General features: G+C 44.9%; 1 protein-coding gene and 1 long non-coding RNA gene across 4 annotated transcripts in view; one reads left to right on the forward strand and one right to left on the reverse strand.

Moving 5' to 3' along the window:
- Nucleotides 1–1942: 1942 nt before the first annotated feature.
- Nucleotides 1943–7151, reverse strand: LOC309861213. The gene is made up of 3 exons (XR_014309818.1): nt 6853–7151; nt 2804–2926; nt 1943–2437 (listed from the first exon to the last, which is right to left on the reverse strand). It is a non-coding gene; the product is annotated as an uncharacterized lncRNA (long non-coding RNA).
- Nucleotides 6677–22191, forward strand: part of ERAP1 (endoplasmic reticulum aminopeptidase 1) — a 40503-nt gene continuing 24988 nt past the window's right edge. Inside the window, exons 1-5 of one of the 3 annotated variants that reach the window (XM_082723873.1) lie at nt 6677–7748; nt 12717–13260; nt 15873–16011; nt 18658–18792; nt 21550–21670. In XM_082723873.1, coding sequence (XP_082579999.1) covers nt 12734–13260; nt 15873–16011; nt 18658–18792; nt 21550–21670 — 922 coding nt within the window. In that variant the 5' untranslated portion in view covers nt 6677–7748; nt 12717–12733. The remainder of the gene's footprint in view (nt 7749–12716; nt 13261–15872; nt 16012–18657; nt 18793–21549; nt 21671–22191) is intronic. The other 2 variants (XM_082723872.1, XM_082723874.1) reach the window with 2 other exon arrangements.

Genomic DNA, 22191 nt, shown 5'->3' on the forward strand with positions numbered 1-22191 from the left:
TGACAAGCCCAGTTCTAGAAACTAAAGAAATTGATTTCCTCAACAGCCCAAGTGTGCTTGGAAGTAGATCCTTCCTTAGTCAAGCCTTAGATGAGACCACAGTCTTGGATGCCATCTTTATTTATTTATTTATTTATTTATTTAAATTTTTTTAGAGGCAGAGAGGGGAAGGTGGGAAGGGGCAGAGAGAGAATTCCAAGCAGACTCCATGCCCATCTCAAAATCCAACATGGGGCTCAATCCCACCACCCTGGATCACAACCTGAGCCGAAATCAAGAATCAGACGCTTAGCCTACTGAGCCACCCAATTGCCCCCTGGATGACATTGTAATTACTGTCTTATGAGACCCTTAGCAGAGGACCCAAATAGGCTGTGCCTCTAAGCCACACCCCCAGAAACTGTGAAGCAATAAATATTCTTGTTTGCAGCGACTCAATTTGTTACATAGCATAGCATGGCATAATATCCTGTTCTTTTTTTTTTTTTAAGATTTATTTATTTATTTATCTATTTATCTATTTATTTGTTTGTTTATTTGACAGACAGAGATCACAGGTAGGCAGAGAGAGAGGAGGAAGCAGGCTCTCTGCTGAGCAGAGAGCCCGATGCGGGGCTCGATCCCAGGACCCTGGGATTACCACTTGAGACGAAGGCAGAGGCTTTAACTCACTGAGCCACCCAGGCGCCCCTAATACTATTCTTAAGTGCACCTGTCTCTTCCCACTCACAGGCAAATCTAAAGTTCTATATAAGAAATCAGTACCTTCTTTTTTTTTTTTATTAACATATAATGTATTTTTATCCCCAGGGGTACAGGTCTGTGAATCGCCAGGTTTACACACTTCCCAGTGCTCCCCATAGCACATACCCTCCCCACTGTCCATAACCCCACCACCCTCTCCCTACCCCCTCCCAAGAAATCAGTACCTTCTATTCACACACTTTCTCAGCTTGTTTTCCTGGCTGAATCTAGTTGTAGCCTCTCTGCTTGAGACCCAGTTTTGGGATTTCGTTTGGTTCTAGTTGGAAGGCTATCTTCTCAGGACTTTATTTAGGTTTCTGAGTCCATGTTTTCACTGGACAATATTTTTGATTCTGTGTCCCTCCTGTCCCCTCCTTAGACACTTCCCCCACCCTGTTCCCCACATACTCTCCCCTTCTCCCATCATAGTAATTGCTTTTTTTTTCTTTTAAAGATCTTTATTTATTTGAGAGAGAGAGTGCATAGGGAAAGGGAGAGAGAGTCCACAAGCAGACTCCCCAGTGAGTGCAGAACCCCAACATGGGGCCAACGTGGGGCTCGATCCCACCACCCTGAGATGATAACTTGAGCCCAAACCAAGAGTCAGATGCTTAACCAACCACGCCCCCAGTCGCCCCTGGATGGTAGCTTAGACAGATGACAGTATAGAAACCAGATTGAAGAAGAGGAAGTTAGAAGTTACAGTACTAGTTAAGAGGGTATTTATAATAGCACAGGTGAGATGGCTGGAGGCAATTGGAATGAACAGGAGGAGAAGGATTCAAGACACCCTTTGGAAGTAATATTGACAGGCCTGGGGAAGGTTGAGGGGTAAAGGAGCAGAGGTCCGAGATGATAATGTTGTGTTAATGGCTCATGGCTCAGGGGACTAGATTGAAGGCAAGATCACAAACGCACTTGCCCCTCACTGTTCCCTTTTAAGCCAAGATGGCAGGCAAGTTAACCTACACTAGGAGAGCTCTGAGAAGCTGAAGCACTTCATCTCTAGAATTCATCCTGGTTCCACCAGTCACCTGGCTCTGTCGCTGCCTCGCTGTATACCCCAGCGGTAACTTACCTTACAGAGCTTCTGTTTTTCTCACTGGAAATGATAATAGAACATACCCTAGAGTGTTCCTGAGAATTAAATGATGCATTTCATCTGAAGCGTTTGACACAGCACTCAGCACACAGGAAATGCTCAAAATGCACCAGTTTTTATTACTGAGATGCGCTGCCTTTGGCCACTCATGCTTTTACCAGTTTCAGTTTCCTCCTGCTTTGAGAGCTCCTTTCTGAACTCTATGCCTCATCTCCCCATTTTCACAGAGCTCCTGGATAGGTCTGTCTTTTTCCTGCTTTGACTTTGGTACTTGTCTAGGCTCAGGACATGATCGGGAATCCTTCAACCTCCTTTTCCCCTCACGTTTCAGCTGGGCCCAAGGGACCGAATGCCCAGGCCTGCTTTCCTTCTCGATCTGCCAGCAGAGAAGTCTGTAACAGCAGATTTTTGCAAGGCTTTGCACGACTGCAATTTTAAATACATTTGAGTACATATTCTCTCCTGTAAAATGCAGTAAAGTGAGTTTTAAAGCTTTGTGACAGCTTTAGGCTCCTTCATGAAATTTTAGAAATGCAGCTTCAGTTTTGTTTGTTTGTTTCAGATTTTTGCCACTTCAGAAATTGACCATGCCTGTGATGATGAACAGAGAAAAGCAGGATTGGACAGGGGTGTGGATTCTGCCTGGTTGGTTGGGCAGGTCCACTCAAGGATCAAGGGGCTACTCCTCTCACATTAGGCCAATATAATTCTTTTTTTTTTTTTTTTAAGAATAATGAATTTTTTTAAAAAGCATTTTATTTATTTATTTGACAGAGAGAAATCACAAGTAGGCAGAGAAGCAGGCAGAGAGAGAGGAGGAAGCAGGCTCCCTGATCAGCAGAGAGCCTGATGCAGAACTCGATCCCAGGATCCTGAGATCATGACCTGAGCTGAAGGCAGAGGCTTTAACCCACTGAGCCACCCAGGCACCCAGGCCAATATAATTCTAATGCATACCTCAGGGAAATTACCAACGACTCAAGTTCTAGATATGGAATCCTCCCCCAGAGAGTCAAAACGGCGAATAGTAAATCCACGGCTGATGAAAGTCTATTATGTGTTCATTTTTTTGCTGATGTCCTGGAAGGCAACGATATCACTCACAGAACATGACAAGACTGTGCTGAATGCACACATTGTTTAGAAAGGGGGATGTTAATCAATCCTCAGAACACACCCCTGATTTAAAACATCGTTGTGAATGATTATTTCGTATGCCATATTTCTAAATGCTGATTTGATCTGGTCTTGCTGTGTCGGAAAAGACAGATTCTGGGGCAGATTTTTTGCCATTCAAATTTACAGTAGAACTGAGCTTTAAGGACACTGAAAGGCAAGTAAAAGAAATACATCTGAGTGTGAATGGTAGGAAAAGTTTCTAATTCCTCTTTATCCCTCTCTGTCACACACACACGCACGTGCATCCCACTTAACAAAGCCTGACCCATGGAGCCATAGGCTCTCCTCCCTTCCTGGTGCCACAGTCCTTTTCTTTTGGTTGCTTTGCATCGCCCGTGAAATTTCTGGGGCTCTCCAGACTATCCAACAGTCAGTTGTAGAGAAGATGTGATGATTCTGCTTTGCAGCTTCATCAAGGAGTCTGTCAAAAAATGGAGTGGACCTGGGGCGCCTGGGTGGCTCAGTGGGTTAAAGCCTCTGCCTTCAGCTCAGGTCATGATCCCAGGGTCCTGGGATGGAGCCCTGCATCGGACTCTCTGCTTAGCAGGGAGCCTGCTTCCTCTTCCCTCTCTCTCTGCCTGCCTCTCTGCCTACTTGTGATCTCTGTCAAATAAAATAAATAAAATCTTAAAAAAAAAAATGGAGTGCACCTTAGGGGGGGTGCTTATCTGAAATTGAGGGACATTATCAAAATTACTTAAATCAAGTTGGTTGATGTAAAATATAGTTCAGGTTTAGGCTTCATTGGAATCTAGGTCAGTCAACTTCAAACAATGTATGGGAAGTGAAGGAAAAAAAAAACTCACATGTCCCATGCGACACAAAGGACACCACCTTCCATTAAGTGACTATTGGAGTTAGTGGCTTATAAAATTGAGACTGTGATTTTTTTACCTCTCTTAAAATTGCATGCCGCTGATAGCCAGTTCAGTAAGCTTTAATCCAAAAAGAGCTGGTTTGTTGGAAGTTTGCTGGATGGCGCAAAGGCCTGAAGAACTAGCCTCAGGAAGGAGGCAGCTTCAGGCCTTGAGGGAGAGATCAGAAAATATGTACAACAAAGGGATCTCACAAACTCTGCCCCTTATTTCTTTTTGTCCTCTTTGATATGGGGTTCGTTTTCTTAGGCATTGTCCTAGTGGGAATTTGGCCCTGTTAAGTCCAAGGCCGTATTGTTCCAGCACTGGGATCACAAAAAAAAAAAAAAAAAAAAAAAAAAGATAAAAGAGGCTTCTTTGCCAGCATCAGCCGGAACAATGCTGGGCAAGGCCTCTTATTGCCCTGGCTTTTGTCACATGTCAGTCCTTGTGAGACAGGGTAATGGAAGGGACTACATGAAGAACTCCTCCTTATTTCTTTTCTCCTTTCCTCTTTCTTTTCTTGCTAGGACCTACACCCCCACCTTACATATGACTTATAGTAGAGTGAATGTAGGTCCTCCTTATAAAGGCCAAGGAGTTAATGGTTTTTTTGTTGTTGTTGTTGTTTTTTCCAGACACCTTGACGCCAAGACCCCTGGCTCCAGGTCCTAAGTGATTTATGAGGGACACCTGAACACTCGCCCTTGTTTTGACCAATTCCTAGATGCCTGGAGGATATGTACACCAGATTGTAATTCTCAGTAAAACCCCCAGACCCAAGCAAAGACCCAGTTTCCCAGATGGTCTGTCTATCTCTAGTCTTTCTACATCTTCAGTAAATTCTGCTCTCACTTCCTCTTGGCTTCTCTTTTATTTCTAACCTGCATGAAGCCAAGGACTGTATTGGTGGGTCCTGTGGAACCTCTTCTGCGTTCTCAGACCCAGCCAGCCTATGTCACTTGGGCTAATCACTGTGGCCAGAGAATGGGGTTGCTATGTTCATCCTAGACTGAGATTGAGTTATGAAACTATGCATTTTCCAGGAAGGGAAGAACACATGCTGAACAGACAAAAGTGGGGAGAAAAGCCCCTAGAGACATTCAAAGATAATAAATCATAACTTGATGGTTGGCAGTGTGTTTATATCACAGAGATAAATAAATATTCATCATTCACCTAAGCGTCCCATGCCTCTCATTAGATTTACCATCAATTTTCCAATTACTGTTTTTTGTCCATAAAGATGTTCAAAATTACTTGGGACCTCCTTATAATTGTTTTTGTATTTGTTCAGTTTCTTTTAAAAAAAATTATTTATTTATTTGACAGACAGATGGGGAGAACAAGCAGGGGAGCAGCAGGAGAGAGAGAAGCAGGCTCTCTGCTGTACAGGGAGCTGGAACGGGGCTCAATTCCATAACCCTGGGATCGTGACCTGAGCTGAAGGCAGTTGCTTAACTGGCTGAGCCACCCAGGTGCCCCTATTTGTTCAGTTTCGATACAGTTTAATATTTATGGTGCATATTGTAACTGGCTTACTCGGCATGTCTTCCCACCTTGTATCAGAATTCCTCACTCCACCTTAGAGTCTGGAGAGCAAATACTTCTTTTCCCACATCTTCCTGCACCTAGGTTCTGGGTGTTCATTAGGCTCCATTAAACAGAAGCACTGGTAGGGCAGCTGAATTTGAAACTGAGTTTTAAGTGCAGAGAGAGGCCCGGATTGAGCTACTCATTTTGCTGGACAGACTGTAACATCATGACATGGTTCCGAAGCCAGCCCCTGTGCTAGCTGACGCCCAACTGAGCAGATGGCTTCTGAGTTGTGGCAAGAGAACTAGTTCCAATGGTGGCCAAGTTCTACATTATGGCTTTGGAATTTGTTCTTGGAAGCTCCCCCTAGTGTGTGTTTTTAAAACGTCCGTATGATTATTATGTAAGTCATGTAAAAGCCGGCAATAAATCCTTTTTTCATTAAAGAGCTTGAAAGGATTCTGTTCTCTGTGGTTCAACCCTCACTGAAGCAACATAGACATTAGTCTTTAAAATGTCACTGGACATTTTGGCTGTTTCATTTTTCTTTTACATCTTTTTTTTTTTTTTTTTTTTTTTAATGATACAACTTCCACATTTCTTTTTTTTTTTTTTTTTTTAAGATTTTATTTATTTAACAGAATGAGATCACAAGTAGGCAGAGAGACAGGCAGAGAGAGAGGAGGAAGCAGGCTCCCCGCTGAGCAAAGAGCCCGATGCGGGGCTCGATCCCAGGACCCTGGGATCATGACCCGAGCTGAAGGCAGAGGCTTCAACCCACTGAGCCACCCAGGTGCCCCCTTTTCCATCTTTTAAATTACATGCATACTAAACACAAAATGAGGTTGGCTTTATTTATTATTTGTTGCTTTCAGTGAACAGGTGAATTGGAAAGTGATCACAGTTCCTGCTAAGGGGTTTGTTAGATTCTTAGGGAACACCTGCTATTATTCAATATGCCTGTGTTGGAGATCTTCCATTTGTCCCTCTAGATCCACAAAGCATGCATGAATTTACTGCATAAGAAGTTCTCATCTGAGCAAAGCAGATCACTCACTGACATCTGGAGGCCTTGGAGGCTATAGCGATGGGCTGACACACCTGCCACAATTGCAAATGAAGAAAAAATCACCTAATCCCAAAGTCCATTTCTTGCTGAACTGTAAAGAAAACAACTTGCCTTGCTCTCACCCTGTTTGGGGCCAGGGACAGAATGTTATTTTTATATTACAAAATATCCTTGACTGGAGAGAATATGCAGAACAAAATATATTTTGTTATATTTCAAAACGAACATAAAATTGAGAAATAAAAGTTGAGAAATACTGTTCCAGTGACTTGGAACCCCAAACTCTCAAAGGGAAGGCTAGGAAAGAAAAGATAGGAGAAAGCCTGAGTACAGTAAGAAAAAGATCCCGGAGGTGTTGGTCCACTCACCAACTTGTAGCATTTGATCAATATGAAGCCTGTGTTTTCTTGTCTTGTTACCTCATTTACCCTCAATTGTTTAAAGATGGGCTTTTTTGGATATTTCAGTCCAGTCTTCATGTTCTAAGGGGAGCGGAGAAATGGTTATCTGATTTGAAAAAGCAGAGGAAATGTTTTAATGTGGGGAGCATCAACTCTTGGGGGCCCGAGAGTCCCTAGGGGGTGGCGGGGAAGTTCCTGGGAGGCTATCTGTATCCCCTTCCTACCCTGAAGCATCTCCTAGAGTAACTCTCCTCTATTACAAGCCCAAGGATTCAGCATTTCCCAGAATGAGTCGCTGGGCGGCTCTGGTTCCTTTCGGAGGCGGGCCACGAGCTCGTAGCCCATTTGCAGAGACGAGATGATGGACACCGCTTGAGTCCAACTGGCGTGGAGCGCGTGCAGTCTCCTTGGAGGGGCGAGCTGGAGTCCAGCCTGGGTCACTTTCCGCAGCACCCACCCCTTCTTAATGTTCTCTAAGCCCTCGCTGCGCCGGAGGGTAATCGTCGAAAACTACAGCCGCAAAGACACACTCAGAATGGTCTGCGTTCGGGCAGGAGTGCTCCTCCCCACCGATGCCCCCTGTACTGCAACGCGGCCGTTTCCCTTGCGCGCAGCACGCATTTGTGAATTCCCGTCCGGGGTCCCGCGGCCTCGTTCGCGCGCCCCCACGGCCAGCTTTCTCCTTCCCCAGCTCCCGCCTCCGCCGGGGGTTCTCCGGCGCCCGTCAGGAGCGCCCCGGCCGACGCGCACCTGGCGCGCTCGCGCCGCTGCCCGGGCTCCGCTTTCACTTTCTGTTCCGGGGTAGCGGAGGCCGGCGGCAGCGGCGCGAGGGCGAGCTGGTCGCGTCGCGGATCACCCCCCAGGTACAGCGCGCAGGTCCCCAAGGCACCCCTCGGGGAGCGGTCGCGGGGCTGGAGAAGGGCTTTCCGGGCAAGAGCCGGATGCCCGCCGGGGAGGCCCGAAGACTCCTGGCGCGCGGCGGAGGAGAGCGAGGCCGGGGGACGCCGGGCCGGGGAGAGTCGTGGGACCGGGGCCCGGGTCCGCGGGGAGGCGCTGTGTTGGGCGACCAGCCTAGCCTTGCTCGGGTCCTTCTCGGGCGGGAGAACGCGGGGGGCTCAGGGCCAGTGCGCCTGTTCCGCGCGTTCTCGCGGCTGCGCCGCTTCCCGACTCGCGGGAGCCTCCCTGCGGTGCACGCCTCGCCGCTGGGCTCCTGCCAGCCGCTGGGCTCCTGCCAGCCTCCGGATCCCCCCCGCCTCGCGAGTGGCGCCAAATGGAGGGGGCGGGGAGGACGGCGCGTTCGGCTGAGAAGGGTACTTTGGGGATAGCTGGCAGAGAAGCGAACGTGGCTTGGCATTAACTTCTGGTTGGGCGTGTTGAAGGATCGGAGTCCATGAAATGTCCCTAAGATCAGTTCTTTCCTTGCTTCTCCTGTACTTACTCCCAGCAATCGTCTTCCCTTCACTCTGGCTCTAGCTGAGTTTTATTCAGATAAAGTTCTCCTGTTGGAGCAAACTAAAGTTTCCTCTCTGGGTGCCTTATTTGCCAGGGGGGCCTGCAAGTTAATTTCATGGAAGGAGAAGAGCAGTCCCTTCCTTGCCATTTTCCTGGAGGTTCTTTGTGTAGGTCGGGTTCGGTAAGAAAAGTTCAGTTTTCTGGCAGAGGGTCAGAGTATCATCTGCTCTCAACTCAGGAGGAAAAACAAGAACAAAAACCTTTAAAAAGTTGGCCAGTGCTTTGCTTTTCCCAAGGATTTGGAATGGTGCTGGCACCATAGCCCATTTTCAGGTGGGCCTAAAGGAAAAAAATTCTAATTGGTTAAAAAAGAATATTCAAGTTAATTCAGCATTTTTTGTTTGTTAGCCATCAGTGACGAACTATTACAATGCCTGTTAATTTCATCATTCAGACCATTTTGGGAGAAAGTCTCTTACCTGTTGGTGGTAGATTCCACATTGAGGAGTGTTCCAATAAAGGGAAGGCTGAGCTAATCCAGGATCTGTTGCCTCCGCCTCCTTCGTGCCTGAGAAAAGTCATAATCACCCAAGGCGGGCTAAGTAAATTTCCTAAAGTAACTTGAACTCTTCCTGGCGATGAAGTTAGGAACTCTGTTACCACCACCTTGACTGGAAGAGATGCTTTATTTAGTAAAATCAGATGCCAAAGGCAGGTACTTTTTAAAACTGTAAAGAAGTGCAGTAAAGGACAGGAACCTCCTTGAAAACTTCTTTTTTTTAATCTCTGTGCCCTAAACACGTGTATTCATCTGTCTGCTGGTATTTTTCCTTGGATATCTCAGAGATATCACAAACATTTAAAAAATGAACCGTCAATGCCCTCTCCTCCCTTTTAGAACTCTCCCACCTCTGGTCTTCTTCTCGGAAAATGGCACCTAGGACTGCACAGATGCTCATTCTAGAAACCTGGCAGCCTTTCTGATGTGTTCTTTCAGTCACCCTGCACTTCCAGTTCACCCCAAATGTAGATGCCTGAGTGCATCCATCCGTCTGTCTCTCTCCTCTCCTACTCCCTCCCACTCTCAGAGTACAAGCCACTAGTTTACTTTGTCCAGACTCCTTTCTAACTGGTTTCTTGGCCACCCCCCAGCTCCTTTCTCGAGCCATGTAGTTTCTTAAGTGTGAACTGCATCCTAGGACCTTCTAGTTTGACACCCAGTACTACTCATTGCACTTGGGCTGGGAGCCCAATTCCTTAACAAGCCTACAGTGGAACGGTGGTCTGGCCCCCATCTTCCCCTCCAGAGGTGTCTTTCTGCTCTATGCTGTGCCTCAGCTTCCCCATCCCTCATAACCAGGCCTCTCTACTGCCTCTGTGCCTACATATATGCTTGCTATCCCTTCTGTCTGAAAACTACCTTCTTCTTTCCTTAGCTAATTTGAATTTGTTCTTTAAATCTCAGCTAAAATATCCTCCATGAGCCCTGGTTGGAAATCGCTCGGCCTCTTATTCTCTTTCAAGAGGTGTGTGTGTTTTAACCACCCTAATCGTGGTTAAAAATTCCTCCCCACCCTGAGCCCCATAAGCAGTCTGAGGTTACAAACTTATATTGCTAGTGTCCAGCCAGATCCCAGGCCCATAACAGGTCCTCAGTAAATATTTGTGGAATGAATGATTGAGAATATTTTAACTCAGTCTTTACAACATGCTGTGACAGAAGTATTATTTTCTCAGTTACCCATGAAGAGAACGAAACCGGGATTAAATAACCTGTCCAAGGTCACATAGTTGGTGGCAGAACAAGAAAGCAAAACCAGGTTTTCTTTTCTGACTGTAAGTGTAATATGTATTACATATCAGTATAAGTCTTCTGACATTTATGCCATACACGTTACATGTTCCATTGTGGTTTCCTGGCATTCTGTCCTCTTTTGAGACACAGCCATGTTCCCTTTGACTCCGTCTCCTCATGGACTCAACCTTGCAAAGCCTTGGACATGGGTCCCACTGCCGACTCCTTTAACTGCCTGTAGGCCTGGCTGTCAGCTCAGAACCAGCTGGAATTTTTAGATTTCCTCCTGGACTTTTGGGAACACTTGGGGACTTCTGGGGTCCTCCCATGCCTGAACCTACCACCTTCATGGTGTTCCCTACCTTCTTGGGGGCCTGGGCTGCACCCACAAAGCCACTACCATCAGAAATTCAAAATGGAAGTCTCACGCAAGTTCCCTTTATTTCTCATGTCCCAGCTTCAAGGGAAATCCATCGTTTTGCCTCTGCCCTAGAATTCTGCCTGAGGAAGTCAAAGGGGGAACCCTTTACAATTTTGATGTTTATACTTCATACATCTTCAGATCGCTCAGTTCTCCATGGCCAGAAGCATCCTCTAGTGGGTTCCTACACACACATACAAAAAGAAGAAGCACATAAAAAACCTGTTCTCCCTGTTGAAACTTTAATTCTCTCTTCCCTTTCGTCTGGGTGAAGACTTTTGAACCGAGGTTATGGTGCCTCTGTACTTGACTGTCTCTACTGTAGTAGGTTCCTTTCTGTTTGCCTCCAGGTCTGCTCTGTGGGGAGGGGGATGTAGGCACCTTAAGCAGGGGCGCAGGATGGGGAGTGAGGGTTTGGGAGAGCACATCGGTTGTTACCTTGAAGTGGTATTCCTCCACATAGGGTTCAAGACCAGGATTTGGCAAGGATTGTCTAGAAGGTTCACAGATTGGCTTTCCAATAGAATCTCTGGGAAGATTTTTAAAAAAATTCTGGTTCCCTGACCTCATCACCATAGATTTCAGTTTAACTATTCTAGACTGGGACCCAGGCCCCTGTCATTTTGAAAGCTTCCTTGGTGATGTTAATACGCAGCTAGAGTTGAGAACCACTGACATAGAGGTAGAATCCCGTGTACCACACTGTAGCAGTACTACTTTTCTCATCTGATCTATATGTTCAGGAGCCCAAGGAGCTTGAGGGAATGGAGACCGCTTACCAGGACTCATCTAACAGATGCATCCTGGCAAACACCCATTCGAGAAGTGTCTTTGTTTAAGAGAAATGTTCAGTTCTCAGCCATGGTTGCCAACTCCCTTATAATTCACATTCCTTTAAAGGTCTGTCCCCAGACCTTTAAAATAAAGTGTCTTTAATGCCCTCCCTTCATTTCCAAACCCAACCCATCCTTCCAAACCATGCTCCAGTGCTCTCTGTGCAGCAATGTCACTCTCTTCTCCCCCAGCAGTATCTGTCATTATCATTCTTAGAATGCTTCACGCTTTCTCTGTTGCATTCTGCCATTTGTGATGAATGCTTTCTGCCTTTCCAGATTTTGAAGTCCTTGATTGTGGGGTCTGTGTCTTGTGTATTATTATACCTCACACCTACACACAGGGAAGCAGGCTCCCTGCGGAGCAGAGAGCCCAATGGCAGAGGCTTTAACCCACTGAGCCACCCGTGTGCCCCCAAAATATCTTTGTTGGATGACTGTAAGAGGGTATCCAGGAGATTGTTATGTTTGACACAAACTATTGCTGTGAAAATCACCATAAACCCTTTAAGTCATCCCTGGCTAATACATATTAGATGAACTATTGGCATGACATTTGACAGATACCGCTGGTATTAAGGGTTACTGTTAATGGATACCTGCCTCCCTTCCCCCCCCCCCCGCCCCCCTGCTACTCAGCATCTGTGTCTCCTACCTATGCTTCCTGTATGTGACAAATTCTCTATTTGGAAGCCTGGCGGGGAGCCAGACTGTCCTCTACTGACTGCAGCAGCTGTGAAATCCAGATTCTTGCTCTTCCCAAGTCCCAGACTGGTGGTGTGATACCCTACTTCACCTGAACAAAGTCCTGCGAAGCTGCAGGGGCAGTAGGGACCTCACATTGGCAGTGGCTGCGGCAGCATCCAATAGCTGGTCCCTACACAGCAGGGCAGCTTCCTCCAAGGCCTAGGGTCGTGGGGCGTGGCCATCAGGTCAATCTCTCCGACATGGTTCTGGCTGTCCATGTTGGCCTCTTTCATGTGGCTGGCTTCCCAAGTGTCCTGACAAGTCTGTGACACTTTTGGAGAACTACTTAGCTCGTTCTGTTGCTTTCAACCAAGAACCCTGACAAATAGAGTTCTTTTAAACTTGGGGAGCCAAATGATACATTTTAATAGGTGTGAAGATTGTTGTTAACCAGTAACTTCTTTCTTGTGTGAATCAATAGCATAGGGAAGGTCATTTTACTTTCAGGTAAAGACCTAGAACTTTTGGAAGTTTGTATCAGTTAATCCTGGGTAGATACATTGTGAAATTTTGCTGTCTTGATAATATTTTAGTGACTCAATTTTTTTGGGGGGGGGGGTGCTTTTATATATTTTGCCGCTAGGTAGTTGGAGCAAGAAGATGTTATCTCTGTTCATCAGGTGGCCACCGGTAACCATGCCATTTCTACCGTCCTCACTGTTGATTCTCTTAACTGTGTCAACTCCTTCGTGGTGTCAGAGCAGTGACACTTCATCTCCAAAAGCTAGCAATGGGACTCCATTCCCTTGGGAGAAAATGCGACTTCCTGAGCACATCACCCCAGTGCATTACGATCTCCTGATCCATGCAAATCTCACCACTCTGACTTTCGAGGGAACCACGGAAATAGAAATCACAGCCAGCCAGCCTACGAGTACCATCATCCTGCATAGTCACCTCCTGCAAATATCTAAGGCCACCCTCAAGAAGAGAGTCGGAGAGAGGCTGTCTGCAGAACCCTTGAGAGTCCTGGAGTACCCGCCTCACGAGCAAATCGCACTTCTGGCTCCCGAGCCTCTGGCTGTCGGACTCCTGTACACAGTTGTCATCGACTACTCTGGCAATCTTTCTGAGCATTTGAATGGATTTTATAAAAGCACCTACAGGACCAAGGAAGGGGAAGTGAGGTACTTCTTTCTATTTTTTTTTTTTTTTTAAACTCCAAGTGCTGCCCGTGCTATTTCATATGGATTATTTCTTAACACTCCCTTGATGGTTGAATGTTTTGATTTTGTGTTTCATTTATGTAGCTAAAAATAGCCCATAGATTCTTTTGTTTTTTGGATCTCATTTTTTTTTCATTCTGTTTTAATCAGTTTTCTTTCCTTCAGCTCTGCCAAAGTAACTATTTGTTTATTTGTTTAGAATTCTGATATATAATAAACATCTTTAATTCTCCTGGCCTAGGATAAGCTCCCTAGAGCTGCTATAATGAGGTACCATAGACTGGGTGGCTTAGAACAATAGAAATTTCTGCTCTTTCAGTTCTGGAGGCCAGCAGTCCAAATCCAGGGATCAGTAGGGCTAGGCTCTCTCTACATCTCTGCAAAGAGCCCTTCCTTCCCTCTTTCTAGTTTGTGGAGGCCACCGATTGTTGGCATTCCTTGACTCCTACCGACATCTCTCTGGACTCTGCCTGTTATCATGTGGTCATTCCCCAAGTTTTCCTCTTCTTTTAAGGACACTAGTCTTCCTAGACTAAGGTCCAACTTCATGGCCTCATCTTCATTTGATGACATCTGCGAAGACCCTTTTTCCAAAGTCATCTTCACAGATACAAGGGATTAAGACTTCCATGTATGTTTGGAGAACGCTATTAGAAGAAATTTTTTTTTTTTTCTTAGTTAAAGCTTTTTTAAGGACCCTCATCTGCCTTGCTTTTGTTCTGTTTTTAAGGAGGCAACCTTTTTGGGGGGATTTTATGCTGAATTTTATTTATTAGTTTTTAATGTGTTTATTTGAGAGAGAGAGAAATGGAGCAGGGGAGGGGCAGAGGGAGATGGAGAAACAGACTCCCCACTGAGCAGGGAGCTGGGACTGGGCCTCCTTCCCAGGACTCTGAGATCATGACCTGAGCCAAAAGCAGAGCCTCAATCCACTAAGCCACCCAGGCACCCTTATGCTGTATTTTAAAATCAAATTTTAGGGACGCCTGGGTGGCTCAGTTGGTTAAGCTGCTGCCTTCAGTGGTCATAATCCCAAGGTCCTGGATCGAGTCCCGAATCGAATTCCTTGCTGAGCAGGGAGTCTGGTTCTCCCTCTGTCTGCCAATCTCCCTGCTTATGCTTGTTCTTTCCTTCTCTCTCCCTCTTTCCCCGCTTCTTTCTCTACATCAAATAAATAAATAAAAATCTTAAAAATAAAGTAAAATTTTGTTAGTAGATTTAAAATTTTGTTAGTAGATTATACTCACTTTTTTCTTTTCTTTTGTTTTTTTATTTTTAATATTTTATTTATTTATTTGACAGAGAGATCACAAGCAGGCAGAGAGGCAGGCAGAGGGGGATGGGGAAGCAGGCTCCCTGCTGAGCAGAGAGCCCGACGCGGGGGCTCGATCCCAGGACCCTGAGATCATGACCTGAGCTGAAGGCAGAGACCTAACCCACTGAGCCACTCAGGTGCCCCTATACTCATTTATTTTTCTGATTCCATATTATTCTTTTGAGGTAAAAAAAGGTCAGATGCTACCCAAAATAATTTTTTAGAAAGTAAATTTTGTCCCTATCACAGCCCCTAAAAATAACTACTACTTTTATTTTAGGGATCATACTTCCAGACTTCTCTCTGGGTATGGATATACATTATATATATAATGGAGCTATATTTTCCATCTTATAAAGGATCTTATTTTAATATGTTGAGGAGATGTTCATGTGGATATCTATCACTGTATGTTATTTTAATGAGTTTATTAAATGTATGTGCTCTGATTTAACTCATACCCCATTGACAGAGATTAGGTTGTTTCCACCCTTTCAGCAACAGCAATATCTTTGTTAATTATTTCCTTAGAGTAAATGCCTTGACATAAAATTGCTAAGTTGAAGGGTTTACAGTCTTTTGATATCCCTTGCCATATTCCTCATCTGTAGCCAATACCATATATGGGCAGTCTTTTTAGAGCCAAAAAGCCAATAGATATGTCCCTGTAACTTACAGTTCATTGATTATTAAGGAAATTGAGCAGGTTTTGATAAGTTTACTATTTGTAGGTTCTTCTTCAGCGAGTTGCCTGTTTATTACCTGTACCTGCTGTCCCCCTTGGTTGCTGGCATAATGTTACTTTTTTTTTAAAAAGATTTTATTTATTTATTTGGAAGACAGAGATCACAAGTAGGCAGAGAGACAGGCAGAGGGAGAGGAAGGGAAGCAGGCTCCCTGCTGAGCAGAGAGCCCGATGCGGGGCTCGATCCCAGGACCCTGAAATCACGACCTGAGCCAAAGGCAGAGGCTTTAACCCACTGGGCTACCCAGGTGCCCCATGTTACTCATTTTTAAGTGTTCATCCTCTGTCAAGGCTATTAACCCTTTTTGTCAAATAGCTTTCAATCCTTTTTCCCAGTTTTTTTGTTTGCCTTTTTACTTAGTTTATGATAACTTTTGTTCTATGAAAGATTTTTTTTCAGTAGTGAAATCCATAATCTTATGGTATCTTTAGAAATTAAGAACCAAACACACATCTCTTTTAGAGTCCCTGGTGCTTTATGCTGTACTTTTATTTCACTCCCCATAATTTTAGAGTACTGGCATCAACGCACTTTGAACCCACCGCAGCCAGAATGGCCTTTCCCTGCTTTGATGAACCTGCCTTCAAAGCGAATTTTTCAGTCAAGATCAGAAGGGAGCCAAGACACCTCGCCATCTCCAATATGCCACTGGTGAGTCAGAATGCCTGTGTGTCTGCTCACAGGAAAACTCTGTCAACATGCTGTCACTCGCATTACCCCAGGGACAGTTAATATTCAGGTCACCTGTGTTTTTTGTTTTCTTGTGTGACAGCTAACTTTTCTTTCTTCATTTCCAACCCGTGCTTTTGTTTCAGGCAATAATTTTTCTGTAGTCAGAGAAAAAAAATTGTCCCTAAAAATATGGAGGATTTCTGTCCAAGAGGCATTCCAAGTCCCTGGTATGGCAGGAGGGACACTGTAAGGGTCTCACGTCTGGTTTAAATGAGAGTGCCCTTCCCAAAGCACTTTCCCCCTCCTCTTCTCAAATGATCTTATCAAGGACACACTTGGTCACATAAGGCTATATTTCTAGTATATAGTTCTCTATAATTTCTATATAGGATATACCGATAGTAGCCATATGATTTGTAACTATATCTATGAAATTGGCGAACAGAATAAAAGTAATCTTATCTGAATATCACGATACAGAAGGTAAGTTGTGATAGATAGTTGAGTTCCCTTTAAAGAGACCATCATCCTCCAATTCCAAAGCAAACGTGGACAGCGTCCCATCTGATTCTCAAAAGTGGTGAGAAAACGCCCGTGCCGAATGAATGTAACTACTCAGTACAAGCCATGGAGCGATGATTCTAGCAGCTTAGAACAACTCATCCACTGAGCTCTCAGCCTGCCACAGCTGCGGATCATCTCGTGAAACACACAGCCTGTGTTCAGGGAGCTCGCTGTGGATGAGACTCAGGTGGAAGACACTTTGCCCAGAGTCTTAAAGGGTGTCCCAGCTCAACCCTGTGATCACACCAGAGAGGCCGAATTTTAGTGTGGGGCTCTGAGAGCCACAGCCAGCCTCTAGGACAGTAGCTTGCAACACTTAAAACTCTACAGACCACCAGCCATCTCCCCCAACACCCACCCCCCAGCACTGAATCCCTTAAAAATCCCTTCTGCAAATAAGATTCTCCCAGGCCCCCCTCAGAAGGCCATGCTCTTTGAAAAGTGCTCTTCAGCACATCTCTACCAGCTAAGAACTTCTGTCTACTCCACCCACATTTGTCGGTGAAGAAAACAAGAAACAGTTATGTTGTTCTCCTGATAGAAATTTGAGATCGAGAACATGCCTGTTCCAATTATCCTTCCATTCCTCAATAGTACAACATTGCTCCCAGGTTTGTGAGTTCTCTAATTAGAGAATCAATCACAGGTTTGGGAGAATAAAGACCAGGGGAGGATGAAATCAAGGGGGAGACTGATGACTAAAGAACACCGATAGAGAAACTCATAGGTTTGCAGGGTGAAGGCTGGGAGCTCCTAAGACTTCACAAAGATACCATAGATATCCAGGACCCATTTGTTTGGGAAAGGGAAGTCTCTAATGTGATCTGGCTGGCGTCTTGGACAGGAAGGCCCACCCATCGGCAGAAATCTTACAGGACCAGCCTGAAGTCAGGCTGCCGACCCAGAGTTCAGGGAAAGACAGTGGAGTCTCCAGCTATCTCTTCGGTGGCTGGAAAAGCAAAAGTGAATTGAAGTGTATGGGCAGCAGGCAGGATTTCATCCCATTTAAAGCTGAATTAATCAGCTTCCTTTCCTAGTAAATAGTGTATTTTCATTCATTCAGGAATGAAAATTTTGGTTAGGGGTGGGTAGAAGGCACTTGAAAAGGTAAGTTGGAGTTTTTCCAAGAGTAAACCTAGGTCGGCTCTCAGAGTCAAGGGAGCACAGAGTGACCAGCAGACACCAGAACCGGTGGGGGGGGTGGGTATTACGAAGAAGGAGGAGGTCGCAGAGATGGAGGTGGAAATAAGATTCTAGGGAAGATGTGTTAACGTATTCATATGGAATTGGCAGGCTCCTTCTTCTCTTGCTCTCCTTCTCCGGGGCCCTGTCCCAGCCCAGTACTTGGTGTTTCCTGACATATTAGACTTTCCTTTTGGGGAGCACACCGCTGAGACTGTCCCTCCACCACCCCACCCCCACCGCACTACGAGGCGTCTCCTGGATTGCACCTAAAGCAGATTCCAGTGAAGCAAATCTGAGTTTGGAGGAAGCTTGGCCATGTGAGGCCCAGGCATGGGTTACTTTCAATTTTGTAGGAAAATAGAAGCTCTTTTTTTAAAGTTGTACATGGTTACATGTTTGCCCACTGTAGAAACCAAACTAGACAGTGCGTTTCCAGATAATTCTTATACCTGTATTTAAGGTCTACTTCTTGGCAAAACCAACAATCTCAGTTTTGCTTCCTCCCATTCGTATTATCAATCCTCATGAACCAAATATGGGCCAGTTTGCAACTATCTGGGGCCCTGAAAATATAGTGCCGATAGTGGCACAACTCTGTGACCATAATTAAAAAAACACACAACTGTATACTTTGAAAACAGTGAATTTTATGATATGTGAATTATATCTCATTAAAATTTGAGTAGAATGGCCTTAATCTCAAAATTACAATCAGATATTAGAAAGAGAAATTTTAAAATAATTATACAAATGTTATAATATATAATGCTATATATTCTGAATATTATGTCTGGTGGCTAGGAAATTTCTCTTTATAGATATTTTCAATGTATTGATAATTGGATTATATGATGATTTCAGTTATTGTGATTTTAGGTTAAATCTGTGGCTATTGCTGAAGGACTCCTAGAAGACCATTTTGATGTCACTGTGAAGATGAGCACCTACCTGGTGGCCTTCATTATTTCAGATTTTAAGTCTATTAGCAAGATGACCAAGAGTGGAGTTAAGGTGAGCCCTAGGATTGTCAGATTGTCACACAGGGTGACCAAGTTGTCCTTGCCTGCCTGAGACTGTCTTGGTTTTAAAACTGGAAGTCCCACACCTCTGAATCTTGGGCAAAAACCGGGGTGGTTGGCATCTTCTTGTCACAGATGCTGGTATTTACAATGAGGTTCTTATCACAAAAACGTGGAGAGGCTTGGCCTGGCCTGGGTCATGGTCCTGGCTCCACCATTAACTGGTTTTCTGACCTTGACCATGCTCCCTTTGGAACCTAGTTTATGCTTTTCCAAAATATGTAAGTTGGACTAGATCTTGCAGGGGTTTCTGAAGTTGTTTCTGGCTATCACTTTCTGCTGTTGGGAAGTAAATGTCATTGACCATCTGAACAGATTCTGGCTTTGAGAAGGAAGTAAAATAGAATAGTCGGCTTAACGTATTACATGGCTCTGGGGAGAGCATTTGTGCCAGCGAATACTGGAATACTAAAGAGAATATCTTGTCTCAAGGACCACTTGCCCCTTTTCTGGGTACCATTGTGTAGTGAACAACCTGTTCAACTGTACAAACAATGCAAACAATTTTCTTTTCTGGAAGGGAGGGCTTTAATTTGAAGATACCTCATTTATTGGTGCTGGTTTTCACTGAGGCCTGAACAGGCAGGACTTCTCTGGTGAATAATCTTTTGTTGCCCTAGTGGTTCTTATTCTTGTAGAGATATTTCTGCTTACCTGGAGATTTGAAGGTGATGCTTGAGACTTGGATTTAAGGATCGATCTAAATTCAGCAGGGAAACTATCAGGAAAAACACTCACCCACTGAATTGCCTACTCTGGGGAGTCCTTTATGAAAGATTTTTTTTTTTAATAATGTCTCTTTCATGCCGTGATACTGTGATTTAGGATAAGAAATATATATGCGTGGTCTTTGTCCCAGTCCCTAGCATGGAGCTCTTAAAACTAGGAATTTTCTGCTACCAGCTAGAAAGGTGTCTCTAGTTAGGTTAATGAGATGACTTGTGGGAAGCACATAGGTAACCTAAATGGGGGAGGGTTTGGTTGCCAGAGAACCAGCCATGTGATTGGACGGTTGGAACTTTCAGTCCTGCCCCCTTGACTTCCAGGGAGTGGAGAAGGGCTGGCGTTTGAGTTTAGTTACCAAGGGCTGATGACCTTAGCAGTCATGCCTGTGTAATGAAGCTGCCATAAAAACCGCAGAGGACTTTTCAAAGAGTTTCTGGGTCAGTGCGAGTGTGGAGATTCAGAGGGAGCGGACGGCCTGGAGATGGCACGGCAGCTCTTTGCCTTTTTGTATACCTTGTCCTGTGCCGTTGTTCCATCTAGCTGTTCCTGCGTCATGTCCTTTTATACTGAGTAAAAGCTTTCTCTCATTTTGTGAGCTGCTCTTGCAAATTAATCACACCTAAAGAGGTGGTCGTTGCACCTTCCAAACGCGAGCCTGTTGGTCAGAAGCACAGGACGGTAGCCTGGACTTGTGAATGTCCACTGAAGTGGAAGTGGGGGCAGTTTTGTAAGACTCGGCCTTTATGTTGTGGGATCTGGTGCTCTCTCTGGGTCGTGTCGGAATCAAGTTGAATTGTGGGGATACCCAGGCAGCGTTGCAGAACGGCTCAGAGGTGTGGGGTTAGCCCACACACACATTAGAATTGGGGCCCAGAAGTCCTTTTACATATTCATATTTTCAGACCTTTTATTTCTTTGAACACATTAAATGTACATTTTATATTCTAGTAACAGTCCTGCCTGAAGTCTTTGTGTGTCTGGTTCTGTGGCTTTTTGTTTCTGCTGGTTCTTGCTTATGGTGTCTAGTTACTTTGTGTGTATTGAATTTACTGCCTGATTTGAAGGTGGATTCTTCCAGAGAGAATTTGTTTGCTCCTGTCAAGTGACTGGGAGCACTTATGAACCCATGAACTACTTTATTTAAAACTACTGGCTTCAGATTTTCTTTTTTATTTTTTAAAGATTTTATTCATTTATTTGAGAGAGAGAGAATGAGAGAGTGAGCATGAGAAGGGGGATGGTCAGAGGGAGAAGCCGACTTCCTGCCAAGCAGGGAGCCCGATGTGGGACTCGATCCCAGGACTCCAGGATCACCCCCTGAGCCAAAGGCGGTCTCTTAACCAACTGAGCCACCATGCACCCCTGGCTTCAGATTTTTGGTTCGTGTGAGCCCAGCTGCTAACCGGCACGAAGATGAACTTTTACTGATTCTCTTAGGATTTCAGTCGACCTCCCCCATATAGTACGAAGGGAAGGGGGAAGCTATTTTTAGTTTACCTTTACAGCAAGGGTGTGGTCCTTGAGGGTCCAGCTTTGTGCCTGGTACATCTTCTCTTGGGCTTCCCAGCCTAGGCAGGCTCTGAACTTGATCTCCTAGCCCCTGAGACCGTCAATGCTGGGAAAACTCCATCTGCATTAGGTTAGTGTCCTCGGGACAAAAGCTGTCTGCAGTCCTCCGCTGTCTATGGAGGGTCCTACCCTTACCTCGTTTTTGGCATCTAAGTTTTCTTTACTTTTCCACTATGTCATAAGAACATCTAAAAAGACATTTTTGTATATGTTACCCAGCATGTTGTAGTTTTCAGAAGGGGAGTTAATTAGAAACAGCACAAAGACAAGAACTAGAACTGCTACTTAATTGGCAACCATGTTGCAGAAGATGAAGGCTTTAATGTCCATCTTCCATACAGTTGTGGAGAGAAGCCACGAGAGCATTTGAAAAGCTAACTTTCTTTCTCTTCAGGTTTCCATATATGCTGCACCAGATAAGATACATCAGGCAGATTATGCCCTGGATACCGCAGTGACTCTTCTGGAATTTTACGAGGATTATTTCAGCATTCCGTATCCCTTACCCAAACAAGGTAAAGATTTTGCACAGTTTTTGCAAATGGTGGCATTGAATGACGTCAGCTATAGATTATAGCCTCCTAATTGGTGTTCCCGTGGTTATCTCAGTAGCCCTTCAGATCCTTAAACTCTGGCAGGTGTCAGCCATCAGGTTGATCCTTCTGAGCCCTAATCTCTACAGTAAGTTTCTAATTAGAGCAGAAGCAGATCTTGATTAGGTTCTGAGGCACATGTCATGGTCGTTTTATCTTCTGACTTGAAAGATAAACCCGACTAAATTAGTGGGCAGAGAGTGAAAGGCAGAAGCTGTATTTCTTTTCTCTCCCCCCCCCCCCAGGATTGACACATACTTGGGAGGAATACAGAGGGTGCTCAATAAATTGTTCTTAACAAATTTATAGTGTAAGGAAAATCTGCATTTTCCTTCTTAAATGGGCTGTTAGGACCATCGTGTGTTAGAGATTTTAGGTGAACAGGAGCCTGGGATGTCCCAAGTCTAGTGGATTACTGAGGAATTTGTTAATATTCAATCCCC

The sequence above is a fragment of the Mustela nivalis genome (genome assembly GCF_964662115.1).
Source record: "Mustela nivalis genome assembly, chromosome: 3".
NCBI lineage: Eukaryota > Metazoa > Chordata > Mammalia > Carnivora > Mustelidae > Mustela > Mustela nivalis.